General features: G+C 39.7%; 2 protein-coding genes across 9 annotated transcripts in view; one reads left to right on the top strand and one right to left on the bottom strand.

Annotated features, from left to right (window-relative positions):
• INTS8 (integrator complex subunit 8) overlaps positions 1-2,751 on the top strand; it is a 47,713-nt gene extending 44,962 nt beyond the window's left edge. Inside the window, exon 27 of the mRNA XM_082601216.1 lies at positions 2,551-2,751. Within this exon, the coding sequence (XP_082457342.1) occupies positions 2,551-2,667 (117 nt within the window). The 3' untranslated portion in view covers positions 2,668-2,751. The remainder of the gene's footprint in view (positions 1-2,550) is intronic.
• CCNE2 (cyclin E2) lies at positions 2,676-18,191 on the bottom strand. Of its 8 annotated transcripts, none has more exons than XM_082601229.1 (12): positions 18,170-18,191; positions 15,943-15,982; positions 15,749-15,845; positions 15,605-15,661; positions 14,516-14,667; positions 13,113-13,248; positions 10,755-10,901; positions 9,376-9,471; positions 7,820-7,954; positions 5,745-5,856; positions 4,833-4,990; positions 2,676-4,184 (listed from the first exon to the last, which is right to left on the bottom strand). In XM_082601229.1, exons 2-12 carry the CDS (start codon positions 15,954-15,956, stop codon positions 4,071-4,073), a joined length of 1,218 nt encoding a protein of 405 aa, XP_082457355.1. In that variant the 5' UTR covers positions 15,957-15,982; positions 18,170-18,191; the 3' UTR covers positions 2,676-4,070. The 8 variants fall into 8 exon arrangements, with proteins under 8 accessions (XP_082457355.1, XP_082457356.1, XP_082457353.1 ...); XM_082601230.1 differs by lacking the exon at positions 18,170-18,191 and adding an exon at positions 17,158-17,400; XM_082601227.1 differs by lacking the exon at positions 18,170-18,191 and adding an exon at positions 17,169-17,400.
• Between the last annotated feature and the right edge of the window lie 695 nt (positions 18,192-18,886).

The raw sequence follows: 18,886 nt of genomic DNA, 5'->3' as shown, positions 1-18,886 counted from the left end.
GGTAATGCTGAAAATTTCCCAGTTCCCTGATGGCATTTCTAGGCTATCTCTACTTGTATCATTTTTTAAGCCCTTTCTCCTTGGAAGCTTACATCTACCTCCTTACTAGCTCATCTAAACAACTACCTGGCTGTTCCTCTGCATGCATCAAATGATATGTGATCAACTTATCCAACACCCCTGGCACTTCCATTATCACCTTTACTCTTCATCAGCCACCCATGGCCAGGCCTTTTTGTCAGAATTGCTTTACGTAAGATCTCTGTGCCAGTAATCTATCCCTTTCTTACTTCTGGGCTCCCATGATCCTCATGATCAGTGAGATGTTCAAGTTCATGACCAAGTTTTCCCCAGTCTGTCAGCCCTTTTCCAACTTCCGTTCCTTCCCTACTGACCTTGAGTACAGCAAATACTGGCCTGTGTACTCTCAGAGATACTGATTCATTTGATCTGAGATGAGACCCTGGGATCCAGTTTTTTAGTTTTCCCAGGTAGTTCTGATTATAAACCAGATTTGGGAACCCCTTCTACCTATGGTTGACTGTCAGGACGACTCTGATTAATATATTCAGCGTCTTTGCTTTTTTGTCTTTTGCTTCATCTGGAAAAGTCCCAACCCTGAATCAGTTCAAAAATTTATGCTTTTTTCCCCCGAGCCACTGAGTTCTGTTGGAAAAAATCCTACAACTGTATAAACTTGTGCCACTACCAAACCATGGCCTCCAACCTTAGCTGGCCGCTCATTTCTTTTGTTTACCTGCCAGTGGTCAGTGGTCTGCATTCTTTTTTAGGGAATATTTTAGACTTTCACCCTATTAAGCCCCTGTCCTCTCTCCCTTTTCCATTTTCAGTAACTTCCTTGTCTGTTTGGAGTAGACCAGAAAAAAAGACTGATCAGCCTCCGTCCTTGTGAAAGTTATAGTCTTGGGAGTTGTGGCCCCGTGAGTGCCAGCTTCACATTCCTGTTTCAGGTCCCTGTTTTCCACCTTCAAGATAATTGACAACTGTATTCATTGTTAAGTCCACGCTTTTAGTCAGTAAAAGCTTATGCTACTCCTTGATGAAGACAAGTTTTTATGCTTTTGATTCTATCCTTTCAGTGATTGTCCCTTTCAGTTATCTCCTCTCCTATATTGTCAACCACTCCCATACCTATAAACTATTTCATCCTTAATAGAAACTTCTCTTGACTGTACTCCACCTCTCTCTCATCCCTTCTCTGCCTAGCTTTTTAAAGCTCTTTGATCCAATACAATTTGACTTCTGCCATCCCCACTCTTAACTGTTCTCAAGGGTCACCAAATGCCAAAGCCAGTGAATACTTTTCAGCCTTTATCCTGTTGTTTACACTCCTTCCTTCTTGAAATTCTTTATTCCTTTGGCTTCCCTGGCACTTTTACTCATTTCTTCTCCCTGACTCTTCTGCCTTTTCTTCTTTGTGGGTATTTCCCTCTGTCTACCCCTTAAACTTGGTTTTCCCAATAAGTTAGTCCTTGGGTATTTTCTGATTGCCCTACATTCTTCCTAGGTAACCTCATCCACTCATGGTTTTGACCACTACCCACCTAGGATGTTATTTCTCTCAAATATCTGGCTCCTATTTCAATTTCTGTCTTACACTTTGAACTTTTATAGCCAGTCGTCTTCAGGGTACTTTGTCTGAAATAACTCTTTAGTTATACCCCACTACTAGGTTTTTCCACATGTATTCTTTCATATGGAAATGGCATCATCCGCAATTCCTCCTACCCGCTAACCTAACTGATGATCATTTCTGGATAGTCTTAGCTCCCTTCAAGCTACCTATGAGAATAGTCTTTGTTGTTTAAAAAAATATATATATATATATATTGGAACTTCTTTAAACAAAAGGTAATTTTAAGGTCCTAAAACATGCTCTCACAAAACACCCCATGGCAGAATACTATTACGGATTTTTATCAGGCTCAAGTATTTCTAATCATGAAAGAGAAGGGTCACTATATATTATAGTGCTGAGCAAACTAGATATTTTTTACATACTAAAAAAGTGAAGCCCTGAAACATGAATTTTGATATTTCAAGTTATTTTGTAGGAGTCTTAATTGTAAAAATGTGTCAGATTACATGTAGAGTTTATTTACTGTTTTTTTAAAAATATTTTATTTATTTGGCTGCACCAGGTCTTAGGTGCAGCATGTGGGATCTTTAGTTGCAGCATATGGGATCTAGTTCCCTGACCAGGGAATCGAACCCGGGCCCCCTGCACTGGGAGCATGGAGTCTTAGCCACTGGACCACCAGGGAGGTCCCTTTACTGGTATTTTTAGTCAAATAAATTTACATGAATTTACTTAATGTTACTGAAGATAATTCCACAAACTATGGTTCAGTAATTGATCTTTTCCTTGAGTGGCTCCAGTCAGTCTTTATGTTAATTTCTTCTACACCTCTTAGCATCTACAATTAGAGGTTCAGTTTATCATTGTTAGCGAGTAGGTAGTTTTATATTTTGTAGCAAAACTTTGTTTTTGACCAGACCTCTAACAACATCACTTTTCTGTTTTGGAAGATCAAAGCCATCGGCCAGACAGAATTGAACGCAAGCAACCCAGAAGAAGTGTTACAGCTGGCAGCGCAGAGAAGGAAAAAAAAGTTTCTTCAAGCAATGGCAAAACTTTACTTTTAAGCAGTTAGTTAAAATTTTTTAACTTTTATTTTTTAAACAATGGGCTAAAAATAAACAGTATTAAAAGATTAAGTTTATATAATACATATTTACATATTTAGTGGCGTTTTCTTTTCAGACAAAATACTGAAACATATTAGTTTAAAAACAAAAACTCTACAGAAGACTTCACACCATAACAATAGCTTAAATTTATAATTTCTTCAAAGGAAGAAGAGATTCACATGTCCAGTAACAGAATAAACTAGTAATCTAGTATAATTTTTCTAATCAAATCCACTTTTGAGGCTGAAATTTCATTTTTAAAAAACTAAAATATTTATGTAGAAGTAGCTATATACAGCAAGTTCTTATGTCAAGTTTTTTTTTTTTTTTTTTAAATAAATAGATTCCTAGGAGTCGTATACATTTACTGCTTTTCTGCCTTAAGAAAATACAAGTTTAGGTCAAGTGTTAAGCTTTATCACTTTGACACTGTCCTTAACTCATAATGTAGGAATTTAAAAAGGACCTTAGCAGTTTTGCAAACATAAATAAAGCCTTAGTCACACTAAATTGAGATAACCCTAAAGATTTTTTTTTTAGAGTAATAAAGTGACTTTCTCATATAAATAGTTTGAAAGGGTACTTAAGTTTTTCGCTCAAATTGTGATGTACGAAAACGTTATTATAAAGCAACTTATACGTCAAAGCCCCATGTAGGAGCCACAGCATTTATCTTGTTTATAATTTCTTTGGTATTCCCACTGTTTAGAGCACAGTTTAAACACCATGTTCATCTAAGATTTACTGGTTAAAAATGTTATGGCAAGGCAAATAAACATAGTCAAATAGATTAAAGTTCACCATTTTTAAAAATTCAAGCTTTATAATAGCTCGCTACAGCAGCTATAGATAAATTAGTCACATTACAAAACTAAACCTTTGTAAACAAGTTTAAATTTTATTTTCAAGAACCAAATTGCACTAGTTAAGAGTTTATAAATTTTGAGAATCTAAAAACTAGATTCAAAGTACTGTATCACTTAATGTACCCTTTAAGGTAGCACTTATCTAGTCAAAAACTCCAATGATGAAATTCCTAGTTTATCAAGATAAACATAGCAACACCGTATCAAAAAAATTTTTATGTCATGAATCATGGCTGGCTTCTCTCCAGTCAGTGTTGGGAATGAAGTCATCTTTGTAAACAAGTCCTGCTGTTTCTTTAAACAGCAAACATAGGAATTAAATGTCCTCCTTAGTGCCAATTTTAAGTGGTTTTTTAAATCAAAGAATGCCAGTGAAACTTCTGAATCGGCCAGGACAGCCACAGCACTATTTTCCTGTAAAACTTAAGTAGTTAAGTTCTATGAAATGCTGCGCAGCGCTTCATCAGTTCCAACTTGTTTGCTCAGTTAACTTTAGTGTTTTCCTGGTGGTTTTTCAGTGCTCTTCGGTGGTGTCATAATGCCTCCATTGCAAACTGGTGACAACTGTCCCCCCTTTCTGAAGGTGTTTATATAATTTACTTCATCCTGTACATGTGAAGAAATCATGCAGAGATTAACAGCTAAGATAAAGCATTGATATGGTAAAACAAAGTCAAACAAGACTTCTGTGTACTAATTTGAGACTACTTAGGCCTAATATAATCGTCTCTTTATGTTTGCAACTGTGATTAGTCATATTTTTTTTTATTTATTTATTTTTTGCGGTACGCGGGGCTCTCACTGTTGTGGCCTCTCCCGTTGCGGAGCACAGGCTCTGGACACACAGGCTCAGCGACCATGGCTCACAGGCGTAGCCGCTCCGCAGCATGTGGGATCTTCCCGGACCGGGGCATGAACCCGTGTCCCCTGCATCAGCAGGCGGACTCTCAACCACTGCGCCACCAGGGAAGCCGATTAGTCATATTTTAGAGGTTCAACTGCCTGCAACTTGTATTTTTAAAAACTCTTACCTGGACTATTGGGATTAATCTTGAGACACTTCATAAATCTTGCTTTGACTTCAAAGTTATTTTATTAGCTTTTCTACATTTTGAAATCAGTGTGCCCATTGGAACTTTCTGTCCCCTTACCATCTTATATAACTGCTTGAAATATTATTCTGTAGTATCCTTACTATCAGTTTCAGTGACTTACCAAATAGTAAGACCAAAAAACTACAAGAAAGAAACATACCATCATAGCCAGATAATTTGTATGTGTCTGTATATTGTGTCTGTCTTCCATAGAAATCTTCTTAAAAACCTTCAGCTTCACTGGGCTAGTACTTTTTACTGTGCTGACAAAAGGCACCATCCAGTCTACACATTCAGAAATGTTGTCCCATTCCAAACCTAGATAAAGAAAAGTTAGAAAAATGTGAAGGTTACATCAGAAACATATGCCTACTTATTTGCTTGTGCTTCAGAATTTAAAGACAGTTAATTTAAAATTCATGTAAAAAAGGAAACCAAGACAAGCACATAATATAAACCAAAATCAACAAGTTTATGTGTGATTAGCAGATGTAAACTACTGTATATAGGATGGATAAACAACAAGATCCTACTGTATAGCACAGAGAACTGTATTCAATATCCTGTGATAAACCATAATGGAAAAGAATATAAAAAAAGCATGTCTCTATATGTATAACTGAGTCACTTTGCTGCACAGCAGAGATTGGCACAACGTTTTAAATCAACTATACTTAAATTAAAAAAAAAAAGTTTAGCAAGTCAAAACAGACTATCACTCTCAAATATGTTTATAATGTGACTATTTTGAGGGAGAAAAAGACTTAGAGCTTCTTAGCCAGTACCTGCTACACGGGAAATTGAAATTGTCAAAACCCAAAGAACTCTTTAATGCGGAGCTATAATTACATTGACTAACTTCAACTGGATTTAAATTCCATTTGACCTTATTTTTTGTTTGTGGATATATATTGAGGATTAGAAAGTACTTCTAATAGAAGGGAAGATAATCGCTAAACTGCTAACTTTTTTCCATTAAAATTTTAAATTCTTGTTTAGCAGGATGCTAAGTTCAAAAAGTGCCTTTAAAATTTGTGAATGGGTAAGAAGAGAACAAAATATACTGTCTTACCTGAGGCTTTCTTAACCACTTCAAGAGAGGTAAAATGGCACAAGGCAGCAGCAGCGAGTATTCTGTACTGGAACTCTAATGAATCGATGGCAAGAATACACAGATCTAAAAGCTAACAGGAAAAAGTATAAGAATTTAGGAGAAGGACGAGTACTACATGTCACCGCTAAACATGAGTCAGCTAACGGTTTAGATTGCTTATGATGTGGACCATATGCCAAGAATTGCTAAAACTACAGGGATCCAAAGAGAAGCTGCCACCCTGAAGGAAGTTCAGTCTTGTTAATAAACAAGTAAAGGACTGTTACGATATAGCATGATGTGTACTATTAGGAAGTGCACCTGATCCAGAGTGGGGAAGACAGGGAAGACTTCTACTTAAATGAGTCTTAAAATACAAGGTAGCCAGGAAGACTGGGAGGTAGAGAATGTTCTAGATATAGGAAACAGAATTTACAAAGATAAATGAGAAAGGATTACTTTTCTTTGGAACTCAAGTAGTTCAGAATACATAAGGTAAAAAATATGAAATAAGGAATATCTTTCCTTCATTATTTTAAAAAAAGAGGGTTGCTGGAGAGGCATGGCCTAGGTTAGATCATAAAGGGTCTTTAAGAAGTCAGAACTTCAAAGTTCTGAGTGATTATTGAAATTACTAGAAGATTTTAAATCAGGGAAATTACATTTTAAGAACAATCCCTTAGACTATGGTGAAGCAGAAACACAAGAAGGGAACATGTTTCTAAATAGATGAGTTAACAGGTAGTACAATCCAGGCAATAAGAGATCTGAACAACGATCAGTGAAATTGTGTAAAAAGGTTAGATTTCAGAGGCCTGAGGTGATACCTGTCCAGTGAAATAAAACTTATTTTTGGGGCTTCCCTGGTGGTGCAGTGGTTGAGAGTCCGCCTGCTGATGCAGGGGACATGGGTTCATGCCCCAGTCTGAGAAGATCCCACATGCCGTGGAGCAGCTGGGCCCATGAGCCATGGCCGCTGAGCCTGTGCTCCGCAACAGGAGAGGCCATGACAGTGAGAGGCCCGCATACCGCAAAACAAAAAAACAAAAAAAACCCAGAAAACAAAAAAACTTATTTTTGTCCTCATGGGTCCAGAAGACAGAAACACAAGTAGAGGAGTTGGAAATGAATTATCACTATTATATACCTCTAGAAACTTTCCACACTGTTTATCAGCTTATCAAAGGTTTGCCCTATCAAAAGCGTTTAGCTGCCTAGGATAATCTGGGATGCTAGGAAATCTGAGGGAAAAAATTAATATGACTTCATTAGAAAGTTCTACAAAATGAAACAATTCTGATATATTTACTGGTTCTCCAGTTTTAATGTTCGTAATGAGTTTACTAGATTTAAAACACAAGTTGAATTTCAACATAGGTTACTTAAAACCCATCCAGAGTACCACAGTTTCTTCAATTCCATGTGTAAGATTTTCACATCTTACACAGAGTAAGAATCTGGGTGTTCTTCACTTATGTATGGCAGGTACAGCAGCCTTAAGATCCTACTTATGAGAAGCAGGCAGGAAAGATTGGTACCCTCCTCCTGTAATTACTTTCTTAGAATATTTGTTATACACTGGCCTAGGAAAGTTTAATTTAAACTTAAATTTTTAAATAATGTTATAACTAAATTAGGTGATTTTAACACATAAAATAGGTTCCCTGTGTATTCAAATATAAGAGAGTAAGATAATTTTACAGAATAATTTCATACTATTATAAAACCTAAAACAACTGGCTGAAAAATACCTTTCCCCATGTTACATCAAAAAGAGGTTATTTACCTCTCTACCTCATACTCCTAAAGAGTAAAAAGTGCTCCTAATATATTTAAATGCAAGTTTTAAAACTTTGTTTTCTAGAATTTTCAGTAAGCAATGTAAATACTGGGGACAGAATTTTATGCATCGGAAGTTTTGTTCTAGTCAATTAAGGAATGAATTTAATTCAGTATGCTGTCAGTTTGTTGTGTAGCCTATTTAGCACTATAAACACACTAAGCAAAACCTGTAATTAAAAACATTAGCAAATATTCAATAAAAATATCAATACCTGAGCTATTTGAATGAACTTTTCCTGAGAATACTGAGGTAGAAGAACTTTAGGAGCATCTTTAAGAGCATCAACTTGGAGGAAGAGATTTAGCCAGGAGATGACTGTTACAGGACAAAGTTCCCATTTTAAAGCCTGTTAATGAAATTAAAATGCCTGTTAATAAATGTAGGTATATATCACATTATATAGGTACTTCTTTAAATAGTCATTTAAGAAACTTTTTGCTTTGGGCATATTTCTTCCTATTTTCATAACTATTTATAGATACCTCACAATCTAAAGCTGCTTGTGTTTTAGTCTATTATTGATACAGACCCCTTTATTATTCTCTAGTTATCTTTATTGACAAAGTTCCTTGGACCTATTTTTCATTCCTACTTTTCTCACTTCTTGCAGCCCCTCGTCTTCCAAATGTATTCTTTATCGAAACTGCCCTTTTAATTTTATTCAATAACTCCACAGCTAATTCCATTCAGATCTCCGAAGAACTGATTCTACACTTTTTCTTTCTGTGGTCTATAATGGCTTCTGTTCAACATGTAAAAGCTAAAAAAAAGACAAATCCTAATTTATGATATCTTTCTCTCCATGAAGCCCTGGGACTTTACCATTTATAAGAAGTCAAACATAATTAGGAGAGAACAGAGAGTCTTAATGCCTGTAGGACCACCCAGAGAATTCCATCTTCCCATTATATATCCTCCTTATACTATACTTCAAGTCTGAATCTGGATAACTTTGTTACTAGAACATAGAACTATATTCAATGTCTTATAATACCCTATAATGGAAAAGAATCTGAAAAAAAATATATATATATAAAACTGAATCACTTTGCTGTACAACTAAAACTAACACAACATTGAAAATCAAGTATATTTCAATAAAAAAATTTCTTTTAAAAAGAACAATATCACCATGCCAACAAGATCCCATTCTTACAGAGCTATCAATCTGAATGTTTATAAACATAACAAATTTATATTATAATGTATATAGTTTATAATCATGTAAACGAAAGTCATATTGATTGTGTTTTCTTGTGTCTTATTTATAAAACCAAGATGCTCAAATTTCGTAACACATTTTCTAGTAGCTAACATTCACCGTTTAATCTCTAATTCAAGGCCCAATTAAACATCTTAATGCTTCTTTCCTCTACCCTTCTATTAACAGCCCTTCCCATGCATATAGAAAAGAAAAAAGGCAGTGAAATAATTCTCATTCTCCACCTGCTGGAAGAAGTGGAAAATCAGAACTAAGACTTGAGAATCACTGTTGGAATTCATTTATATACACATGCTATGCTAACTACCTATAAGTTTTGAAAATGTTGTTAAACACTTTTAAATTAAGAAATAATATTCTCAATATAGGAAAATTGAGAGATACAGAAAAATAGAGTTTACAGGTTAAGCAAATTCCCCTCCCATCTTAGAACTGGATCCTAATACTAAAATCTCAGTTTTGACTACTTAACATTGTAGTCTTTGAGTTTAGTAAATTACAGAGTTATTAAATTGCAACTAGAAATAATAAAGATATATTATTACCTTTAATATAATGAGTTCCATCCTTAAGATATCCTCTTCACTGCAAGCACCATCAGTGACATAAGCAAACTCTTGCAGCTTAGGAGCATAGATTTCCTTTAAAATAGATTTAATTAATATCAAGCACAGTTGAGAGTGAGATTAAAACAGAAGAATTATATACAAACCAATCTAGGCTTCATTTTTAAAGGACAAAATGGTTATAAATCTTAATAAAATAATTCTACAATAGCCAAAGCAACCTTACCTTTAAAGATATTTTTCATACCTGGGTATCTAAATTAGCCAACTATATTGATTGAAACATTTTTATAGAACTGATTTTGAATCTTAGTTAATAAACAATTAGACTATTTTAACCAGTCATTTCAGTGACTGGTTAAAACAAAAAGCCAAACTTGTTTTAGGATTGCCTAGTATATCAGACTAAAACAAGATACTCAACAAATAAGGTCTAGAAATCGAAAACATTAACTTTATCCTAGTACAAAAGAATGGTTATTCAAACAATAATTTGTGCAGTTTGGTTGATGACATGTCTGTCTTAACAGTTCAGAGAATAACAACTAGAATGATCAGAGGAGTAGAAGAGAGGTTGCCACAGACAAGAACAGGCTAAAGATCAAGATTTCAGTCTAGAAAGGTATCTGAAACACAAAGTATGATTTCAGGTAAGGATATACTGAATACAAACTTATTCATCAAATTTGGCAGAGGTGGGGGATAGCCCTTAAGGCTCAAAAGACAAATGTGGAAAAGGAGAAAAATACACTTAAGGAAATTAATGCATGGTTCACAGTCCCTCTTCTACCCTCAAAACAATACAGGCTTCAAAAATTTCAGATGAAGGTACTAATGATATCCTTATGTGTTGAATTTAAGAAAAGTAGATTGAGATCATGTGAAGGAAAATCTCAGGCAGGAAAGGTGTTTCCTTCTATCCTAGAACCATCATCAGATATAAAAATACTAGGCTGGATATAGACCATTATTCTAACCTAACATAGCATTTATTGCATTTGATTGATTAATTAGGTTTCAGAGACCATTTTATTGAATCCAAGTGCCATAACTAGGTATAGAGAGACAGTGTTGGTCACTTTGTTTGGCACAGTTAGCCATGGAACATTTCACCTAGATACTAGTTCCAGAGTCAAACCAGAGACTTATAAAAGGCTCAGATACTTTGAAGGGAACCATGATAATTATCCTTCCACCCAAATCATAGTGTTCAGAAAATGTATTGGAAAAAACTCACTCATCTTTCCTAAGGATTAACATATCAAAAGTGGTACATAGTATTCTCTGGGATTAATGCACTGGTTAAGACAAAAAAAGTTTGCAGTAAATATATCTATGGATAAACTTTGAGAACTTACCTCAAGTTTGGAAGCAATGAATAATGAGGTAATTCCAATGAGTTGAAGCATATTTTTATTTATATCCTTTTGTGTCAACATAAATCTATCAAAAAAGTCTTGCGCAAGATAAAATGTTTCCCTATGAAGTGTGTATACTTCACACACCTAGAGAAGAATCCATTTAAATATTATTCCATTAATTTCTCCAAATTAGAAAGTTACCTCTTAGCATACCAGATTTCAGAACACTTTCTGAAGACCAACTTGCTTTTTAGGATACCAAAGCTAAAATGGGGGAAAAATTAACATGTGCTAATAGGGTAAATCTATTACAGTCCTCTTAGTTTTATAGGTTTTTTTCACATTGACTTACTGTGTTTATTCCCAGATACATTTACACTTTTGCTGACTATGGATGAGTACTTTTTTCCTATTAAGTTTCTAATTTTTTTAAAATTAATTTTTATTGGAGTATAGTTGCTTTACAATGTTGTGTTAGTCTCTACTGTACAGCAAAGTGAATCAGCTTTACGTATACATATATCCCTTTTTTTGGATTTTCTTCCCATTTAGGTCACCACAGAGCATTGACTAGAGTTCCCTTGGCTATACAGTAGGTTCTCATTAGTTATCTATCTTATTCATACTGTCAATAGTGTATATATGTCATCTAATTTTTATTGATGCCAAATGAGTAAGTTTTTATGCTTAGTTTATACTCTAATAGTTCCAACTGATTCTCTTCATCATTCTAGATATACATTTAACTACAATATGACAACTCTGTTCCTTTCAATGTTCTTACCTCATTTAAGAATTATAGAAGAAAACGGAATGAATAACAATGGTAATAGACAAAATTTTTATCTTATTCCTTGTTTCTGACTATAATGATTCCCCTAATGTTTCACTATTGTTATTAATAATAAGTAGTATCTGTCATTTCCACACTTAATATAGGGAAAGCTTTTAATTCTCAAAATAACTTCATGAAGTAGGGAGGAAACAGAGGGACAGACATACATGAGTTTCTAATAAACACTTAATGTGTTAAGGAAATCTATCCCTAGTTTATTGCATATTTAAAAATCAGGAATGTATACTGAATTTCAAAAAATATCTTTTACATCTATGATATATAACCTTATGATTTTTCTCCCTTAAACTATTAATAGATTTTCAAATGTTGGACCATTTTTGCATTCCTAGATTGAAAGAAATACTATGACAAAGTAGAGTTTAATGCTCTGCTGGATTTGATTTATTATATTTGATTTTGTATATATAATCATATATTTAAGGGAAAATAGGGAAAAATTTGATAGACAACCACTGAATAAAAATCAATGTAACATAAAAAGGCAAAATAAAATAACATCAACATAATTGTGCTTAAGTTGCATCTATGATCATCAGACATTCAGAAAAGTCAAAATCCAACTACATTCTTGTACACACATGATTGAAACATAATCTTCCCTTCTAGTCAGAATAAGGAATAAGATGACCTGACTCAAAAGGACAACATTTTGCAGTCTTAACGAACTTTTCTGATAGCTTCTAAGATCTATTCTGCCGTGTTTCTCCACCAAAAAGCCTGTGGTAGTTCCCCCTTAGAGTTCATTGTCTCTATCTATATTAAAGACAGGAAAACTACAGAGCAAATATCCAAGGGTTGGGGGAAAATTAGTTTGTTATCAATATAAGTAATCATTTCAATAATTTTAGAGATTCTTTCAGAATTATTATCCAGAGAAAGGGAATAGGCCTAAACAAGAGAGGGCACAGATATTTAAGGCACAGATATTTAGGGACTTCTGGATCACTATTATTCCTTTAGATTAATGGTACAGCTCATTTCTGAAAGGAACAGAGGGATATAACAAAAGCAAGCTACATGGAGCCTCGAGGGCTTAGGGCTACTGGATATTCAAAGCCTCCTTATCATTTAGGATATAGAAATTAGGATTCCAAATCATAATTTGATTTTGGTGATGAAGAAAAGGACTTCTGAGGGTCCTGAAGCCTAGTCCTGGTTCTTTACATTGCATAGCAGAATTCAAAACCTTGTCAAATTCTGTTCATCTTGGGTATCCTTGGCACCAGGCTCAGTGCCTAGTACACAGTGATACTGATACCACCATTTCTGAATTGGGTTTGGGTTGTATGGGACCTAGTGGCTGTGTCCTCATGATTTTACTCTTATCAAGCAGACAGTCATTTTCCATTTTGGTATCCTCAACTACAGTGAGTAGCCCCCCAGAATGGCTCCTGGCAACAGGTAATATACCATGAAGGCACAGGGAAAGCATATTTATGTCTAAATATTTTTCCATCATACAGACAAAAAAGGAAATTTGTATTGCTGGAACATACCTCTAAAAGCCAGTCTAGAAGTATTGACCTCATCTGTGGTTCCAATTCAGAATGCAGAACTTCAAAATATTTGTCATGAACATATCTGGTCTCTTTTTTTAACATGTTTAGCCAAACATCCTGTGAACATCCCCAGCTATGGAAAGGGGCAAAATAATTGTGTGACCTACATAATACACGAGTTACCTGTTTCACATAGAGTAAAGTCAACTTTCAAACACTGAAATCCAACTTTGAATTAGAATTTGAAAGGACAACCCCTTAAAGTAAATCAGGAAAAATTGCTACTTTTAGAAACCATTTCTTTAGCATGAAATTATACAGCAAGAACTTGGGACTATGAGAATCTAAACTGACTGACAGATTTCAAGAGTGCTTTCTAGTCCCCATCTATTTATACAAAGGCACCTGTTTATGATAACCATGTTTTCTCAAGAGCAACACTAAAAAAGTAAATATTTAAAGCATATGATCCCAGCAGAGACAGTCTCAATCACCTCCAAATAGATCATCACTACATTACAGTGGGGTTAAGGTGGGACAGTATGGAGAAGAGGAAGACTGGTGAGTTTAAATGTATGAGTCCATTAATTTGCTTATTAAAGCCAAATATAAATTATTACACTACAAATTTTATATAAGTTGTACCTCTTATTCATTAACTAGAAAAAGTATAGACCTTAATAAGTAGGCTCGGTAAGAAATAAAAATAGCTGATCTATCAAATGAAAATGCTGTACATGTTAAAATACTTCCATGTTAACAATTTAGATAAATTATTTAAACTCCATTAAAAAGGTGATTCAGGGTTTCCCTGGTGGCGCAGTGGTTAAGAATCCGCCTGCCAATGCAGGGGACACAGGTTTGATCCCTGGTCTGGGAAGATCCCACATGCCGCGGAGCAACTAAGCCCGTGCGCCACAATTACTGAGCCTGTGCTCTAGAGCCCGTGAGCCACAACTACTGAGCCTGTGTGCCCTAGAGCCCATGCTCCGCGACAAAGAGAAGCCACCGCAATGAGAAGCCCGTGCACAGCAATGAAGAGTAGCCCCCGCTCACCGCAACTAGAGAAAGCCTGCGCGCAGCAATGAAGACCCAATGCAGCCAAAAATAAATAAATCTATAAGTAAATAAATTAAAAAGGTGATTGAGTTCTTCTGATAAGGCTTAGTCTTCAGCAAGCAAGTGAAAATAATGTTATAGAATCAATGTTTTAAATACCCATGTCATTTGCAAATAGCATTACTGTCAGATAAAATATGCTTAAAGACTAGTAAAAAAAAAGCAGTTTTTCTACAAGTTTTCCTATCTTATAATGAAGGCAAAAAATAACTCAAAATAGCACCATATATTACATCAGTAAATTTTAATCTTTGACATTAAATTACTGAAATTTTTCTTACCTTAAATCAGGCAAAGGTGAAGGATTAATGAAAAGGTTTTTAAATCTGTAATTTGTAAATCTGGAGAAGTCGCTTGTTCCTATTTCTTTGTGGGGTGTTTCAATGATAATGCAAGGACTGATCCCCCCAGATAATACAGGTGGCCAACAATTCTGTCATTTAAAAAAAATAAAAAGAATATCTTTGTGAAATAGGAAACCAGCTTTTGTCTTGGATCTTTTATAAATGAAAGCTAATACTTCTAAACAGTCTACATTTTTCCCCAAACACCGTCATTAGCTGACATTGCTGACTAATTTAAGCTGACATACATATTTTATAAATAAACCATATAGCTCATTTCAATCTTCATAAAGAGTAACAGGTAGGATGTTTTAAACAAAATACAATTCTGGAAATACAAGACGTTAGGTACTGAGGGAGAGGAGAAACAACAACAAAACACGTGTGTAGCCAAATATTAATCACTTTCAAGATTATAAAATTTTCCCTCTATATTTAGCAATAGTGGCCAGGGCACCTTGTTTCATAGACAGCTACCCCCACCCCCCACTCGTTAAGGCCTCTTCCACTACTTTCAAATACAGGAAGACAAGACCTTAAAAGTGGAAACAATTACTTAAATACTTAAAGGACTCTTTCACCAGTCAATGCTGGTTTCAAAGAGAACCACTGTTTCTAAAGTGTCTTCTGTACAACACATAGGAAGAATAAGTAGCAAAGGGCTGGGTGCCAGTCTGTCAGTGACCTCACATCCTATTTATGCCCTAGGAGCAACCATCAGGACTCTCCACTATAGTCAGAGAGGGAACAAAGAGCAGTCCATTGGACAGATTAGGCGGGCCCTGGTGCACCAGGCAGCTCCTAGAGGGAGGGATTTACAAAGAGGAACCAGCTGCGTCAAGGCTTACTCTGTAGCTGTAGTAGGATTCAGGCATATAAAAACCACCCAAAGACAAGCGCCTTCCTGCTGACCTCGAGGGGCATTAATAGTGTCAGAGGAACCTTCCTATCACAAAGCAATAACATAATTCTATTCTTTTTTGTCCTGCATTTGTTTCCCCCAAACCTAGCCCAGTTCGGCATTACCCTAATCTCATACTGATGTTTCTTGATGACCTTCTCCTCTTTTCTTTTTTTGACATCCTGGAAAATAGAAAAGGCCATTGTTAAACTAAGGTCCCTGCAAGGAATTTTCTCTTTCTCCTCTCTCTCTTCCCCCACTTAACTCACCTGGGCCGTTTTTCTCTTCTTGGCCTGAATTATCTGGGTTTCTTGTGGGGAATCCGTCTGACCGGGCTGGGGCTGCTGTTTAGCTTGTAAACGGCTACTATAGAGTTTTTTTAAAAGGAAGTTTAATTAGTAAGTGACGCATTTCAAAGGCAGCAGCCAACTCTGAAACATATCTCCAAGACAAATAACGTTACCTGCGTCTTGACATTCTCTTCTTTCAGGTGTATGAAACCTCTGGAGGGGAGAGGAAAAACCAGAGTCAAATACATTGTCATCCATACTCTCCAAGTGCCATTCAGAGGTTATAACTAAGTCCCTCAGGAGATGACCTGAGCCGTCTTACCACGATGATTTCTGCAGTATATTAGTGCATGATTTTGGACTCATGCTTTTGGACACATGCCTGCATTTCCTCAGCGAAATGTACAGCCCGGATGAGAGCGTCTTCAGAAATTTGCAAACCACCCTCAGCGCCCGGAAAGCGCAGGGAGGCAGATGGGTCTCTTCTGCGTCCTGCAGTCTCTCCCCCGGACAGCCCGAGTGGGGCCTGGGCAGCGCCCCTACTTCCCCCCTCCCATCCTGCCCGAGCCGCGCGGAGAGGGGGTTGTGGAGGCGAAACACTGTGGAGAAGCCGGTTCCGCGCCAATTTGGAGAGCGGCGGTGGCGGGGAAGCAGGGGGCGGAGGGAACTTGTGTCACGTCCTTCAGTCTCCTTTCCCTCCTTCCCAGCCCCACCGGACCCTGCCCATCGCTTGGAGGGGCACCGGGACCCCGACTACAGATGGGGGATGGGGAGTGAAGGAAAGGGAGTTCAATTAATAAAGGGGGAAACTGGGCTTGTGGGGGAACTTTTCTCCCCGTGAAGGAGACCCAGACTCCCATCCTCTCTCCTGTGGGATAGCTCCCCAAATGGGGATGGCAGAGAGAAGCCCCTAGAATGAGGGGCTTTTCCGTGGCCTCCCACTTAGGGGCAGCCCTCCATCCACCGCCGCCTCCCAGGCCCCCTGCCAAGGGTCCTGACAGGGACGGAACGCGGGGACCCATCGCCCCCAGATGCCTAGTTCTCAGCCCTCCCACTTTTCCTCCCCTAGGCTCCCGCCCGCGGGATGGATCGGCCCTGAGGGGGGGGGGCTTTCTCTCCTCCCGCATCCCGCCCTACGCCCAAGCACCTCCTCACCGCCAGACCCGCTACCGCTCGGCTCTCAGCTGGCGCCGGCGCCAACCCAATATATAGGCCGGGCCAGGCCCGCCCCGCACGCATGCGCCTCAGACTGACACCTCCGGACAGTGCGCTCCCCTCCCCCGCGCACCCGTCCGCAGGCCCGCGCGGCGCGCCCTGCAGTGAGTCCGCGCCCGCCCACCTCGAGGGGCCGCAGAGCCGGCTCGCCTAAGCCCTCGGTCCGCGGTCACCTGAACTTCACCTGCCTGTGCGGCAGGAGGGAGTCTCTCAGAGGCTCCTCCTCCGCAGCCCGGCTCCCCGCCGCTCGGCTTCATCTCCCGCCAGTACGTTTCTGTCCCCTCCCTCTCTCAACTCTCGGACGCCGGGTGTGTCAGGCCGCGGCCCGGCCCCGGCGTACGGCCAGGTGGAGGCGGCTCGGGCGAGCATAGCGTGGCTAGGAAGTGGCCATCCCTTGGCGCATCCTGGATGTCCCGCCTAGGCCTCCAAGAACCCGGGTTTTCCGAAGAGACTCGGGGACCAAGAGGGCCCGCCCCTGCGGGAGGAGCGCAGCGTTGGCTGGCGAATGGGAGGCGAGGACTGCAGCACAACGTGGAGCGGCTGCAGAACGTAAACACAGCCGGGCGCGCGGCTGGCCACGTGTGTTCCCGCGCGCCACCCAGTCCCCTGGGACCACCGTTGGCCGGCTGTGGCACCCCAGGGCAGCCATGCTCAGGGATGCCTGTCGTGCACTTTGCTCCAGCCCGCCGACCGAGGTACGTATCAACCCTGTTTTCCCGCTCTCTTCTCCGCCGAGCCGGTTACCCTCCCCGTGGGTGGGTCATCCGCACCCCGCTGCCCTGCCACTGCCTGGCGGCTTCCCACTCAGTAGTTCCAGCGCAGGAAACGCTCTCGCCAAGCCGCGCGCTCCCTCTCTCCTCTCAACCTCCAATTCTGGGGCCCCCAAGGGTAAACACCTCTCCGGAGCGGGGCCGAGGGTGGCACTGCCCCTTCCGCAAGAGAACAGTGGCTCTCCGGGGGTCACGCCGGGCGGGGAGAACGGTTCCACCACGTGCAGGCTTGGATCCCGCCCCGCCGCCGCCAGCGCGCCCTGCAGAGCCCGCGCGAGCCGTCAGCGCGGGAGGGAACCGACCGCCTCCGAGCTGTAATGGGAGGAGGCGGTCCGACGCGTTTCCCTCCTCTTCCCCCGTATCCAAAATTTGGGTTCCCTCGCTGCCTCTACTAACGACCCGCTCCAGTGCGCACCAAGGTTGGACATCTCCATGCCGTTGATACCCCGCAAACTGGGTTTGCGGCGGGAGCAGTGGGGCTGGGGGACGCCGGCGGGAACAAAGACCCCCGGGTCGGAGGAGCCTTGCGAAGGCTTCCTTGAACCCGCGGCAGCTCGGGCCGGAAGCGGGCAGGCAGTGTTCGTCTCTCTGCCCTGACTCGAGTGAGCCGCTGGGAGAGGCCGGGGAGACCGGGCGGCCTGCGCCGACCCGGCGTTGCGGCCCAGGCGGGAGCCCTTCCCGAGATGCACCAGGAGGCGGCGGCGGGGACCGTCCCGGGGTCCCCGCCCTGCGCCTTTTGTGTCGCGCCGCCCGTGCGGGGCTCAGAGCCTAGAAATAACGAGTGCTCTTCGGGCAAAGTCCTCTTTCAACATTTTCCCTCCGCAGTCTCGAGACGCCGGCAGAGTAATTGTTTTTCTCCCAAATTTACGCATGAGGAAATAAGAGTCTTGCTCAAGGTGACATGGAATCAGAAAAGACCCAGAATCTTGTTAGTCCCAAGAAACATCATACTATTTATGATGCTTTGATGGCTTTCTCGGAGGGGTGAATTGGCCCTTTTTTGTAGTCACCTCAAAACGCCGTGCTGTTCCGGTGTAAAGCTTAGAGAGCAAACAGCGTGATAATAAGAAATGGGAGGCTTTCCAGCAAGCGCGGGTGACCTGAACATAAGCAAAACTGGTGGCCTCCATGA

Source organism: Mesoplodon mirus (assembly GCF_964341445.2).
Source record: "Mesoplodon mirus genome assembly, chromosome: 16".
NCBI lineage: Eukaryota > Metazoa > Chordata > Mammalia > Artiodactyla > Ziphiidae > Mesoplodon > Mesoplodon mirus.
The sequence above is the reverse complement of the archived record's forward strand: the minus strand, read 5'-3'. Positions and strand labels throughout refer to the sequence as shown.

Excerpts from the sequence above, each read along its gene's own strand:
- CCNE2 (XM_082601229.1), bottom strand. Across the intron at positions 13,249-14,515 it reads TCACCTTTGCCTGATTTAAG|CTGGGGATGTTCACAGGATG; the intron begins GTAAGAAAAATT and ends CCCTTTCCATAG. Across the intron at positions 7,955-9,375 it reads TGGAACTCATTATATTAAAG|GCTTTAAAATGGGAACTTTG; the intron begins GTAATAATATAT and ends TTTCATTAACAG.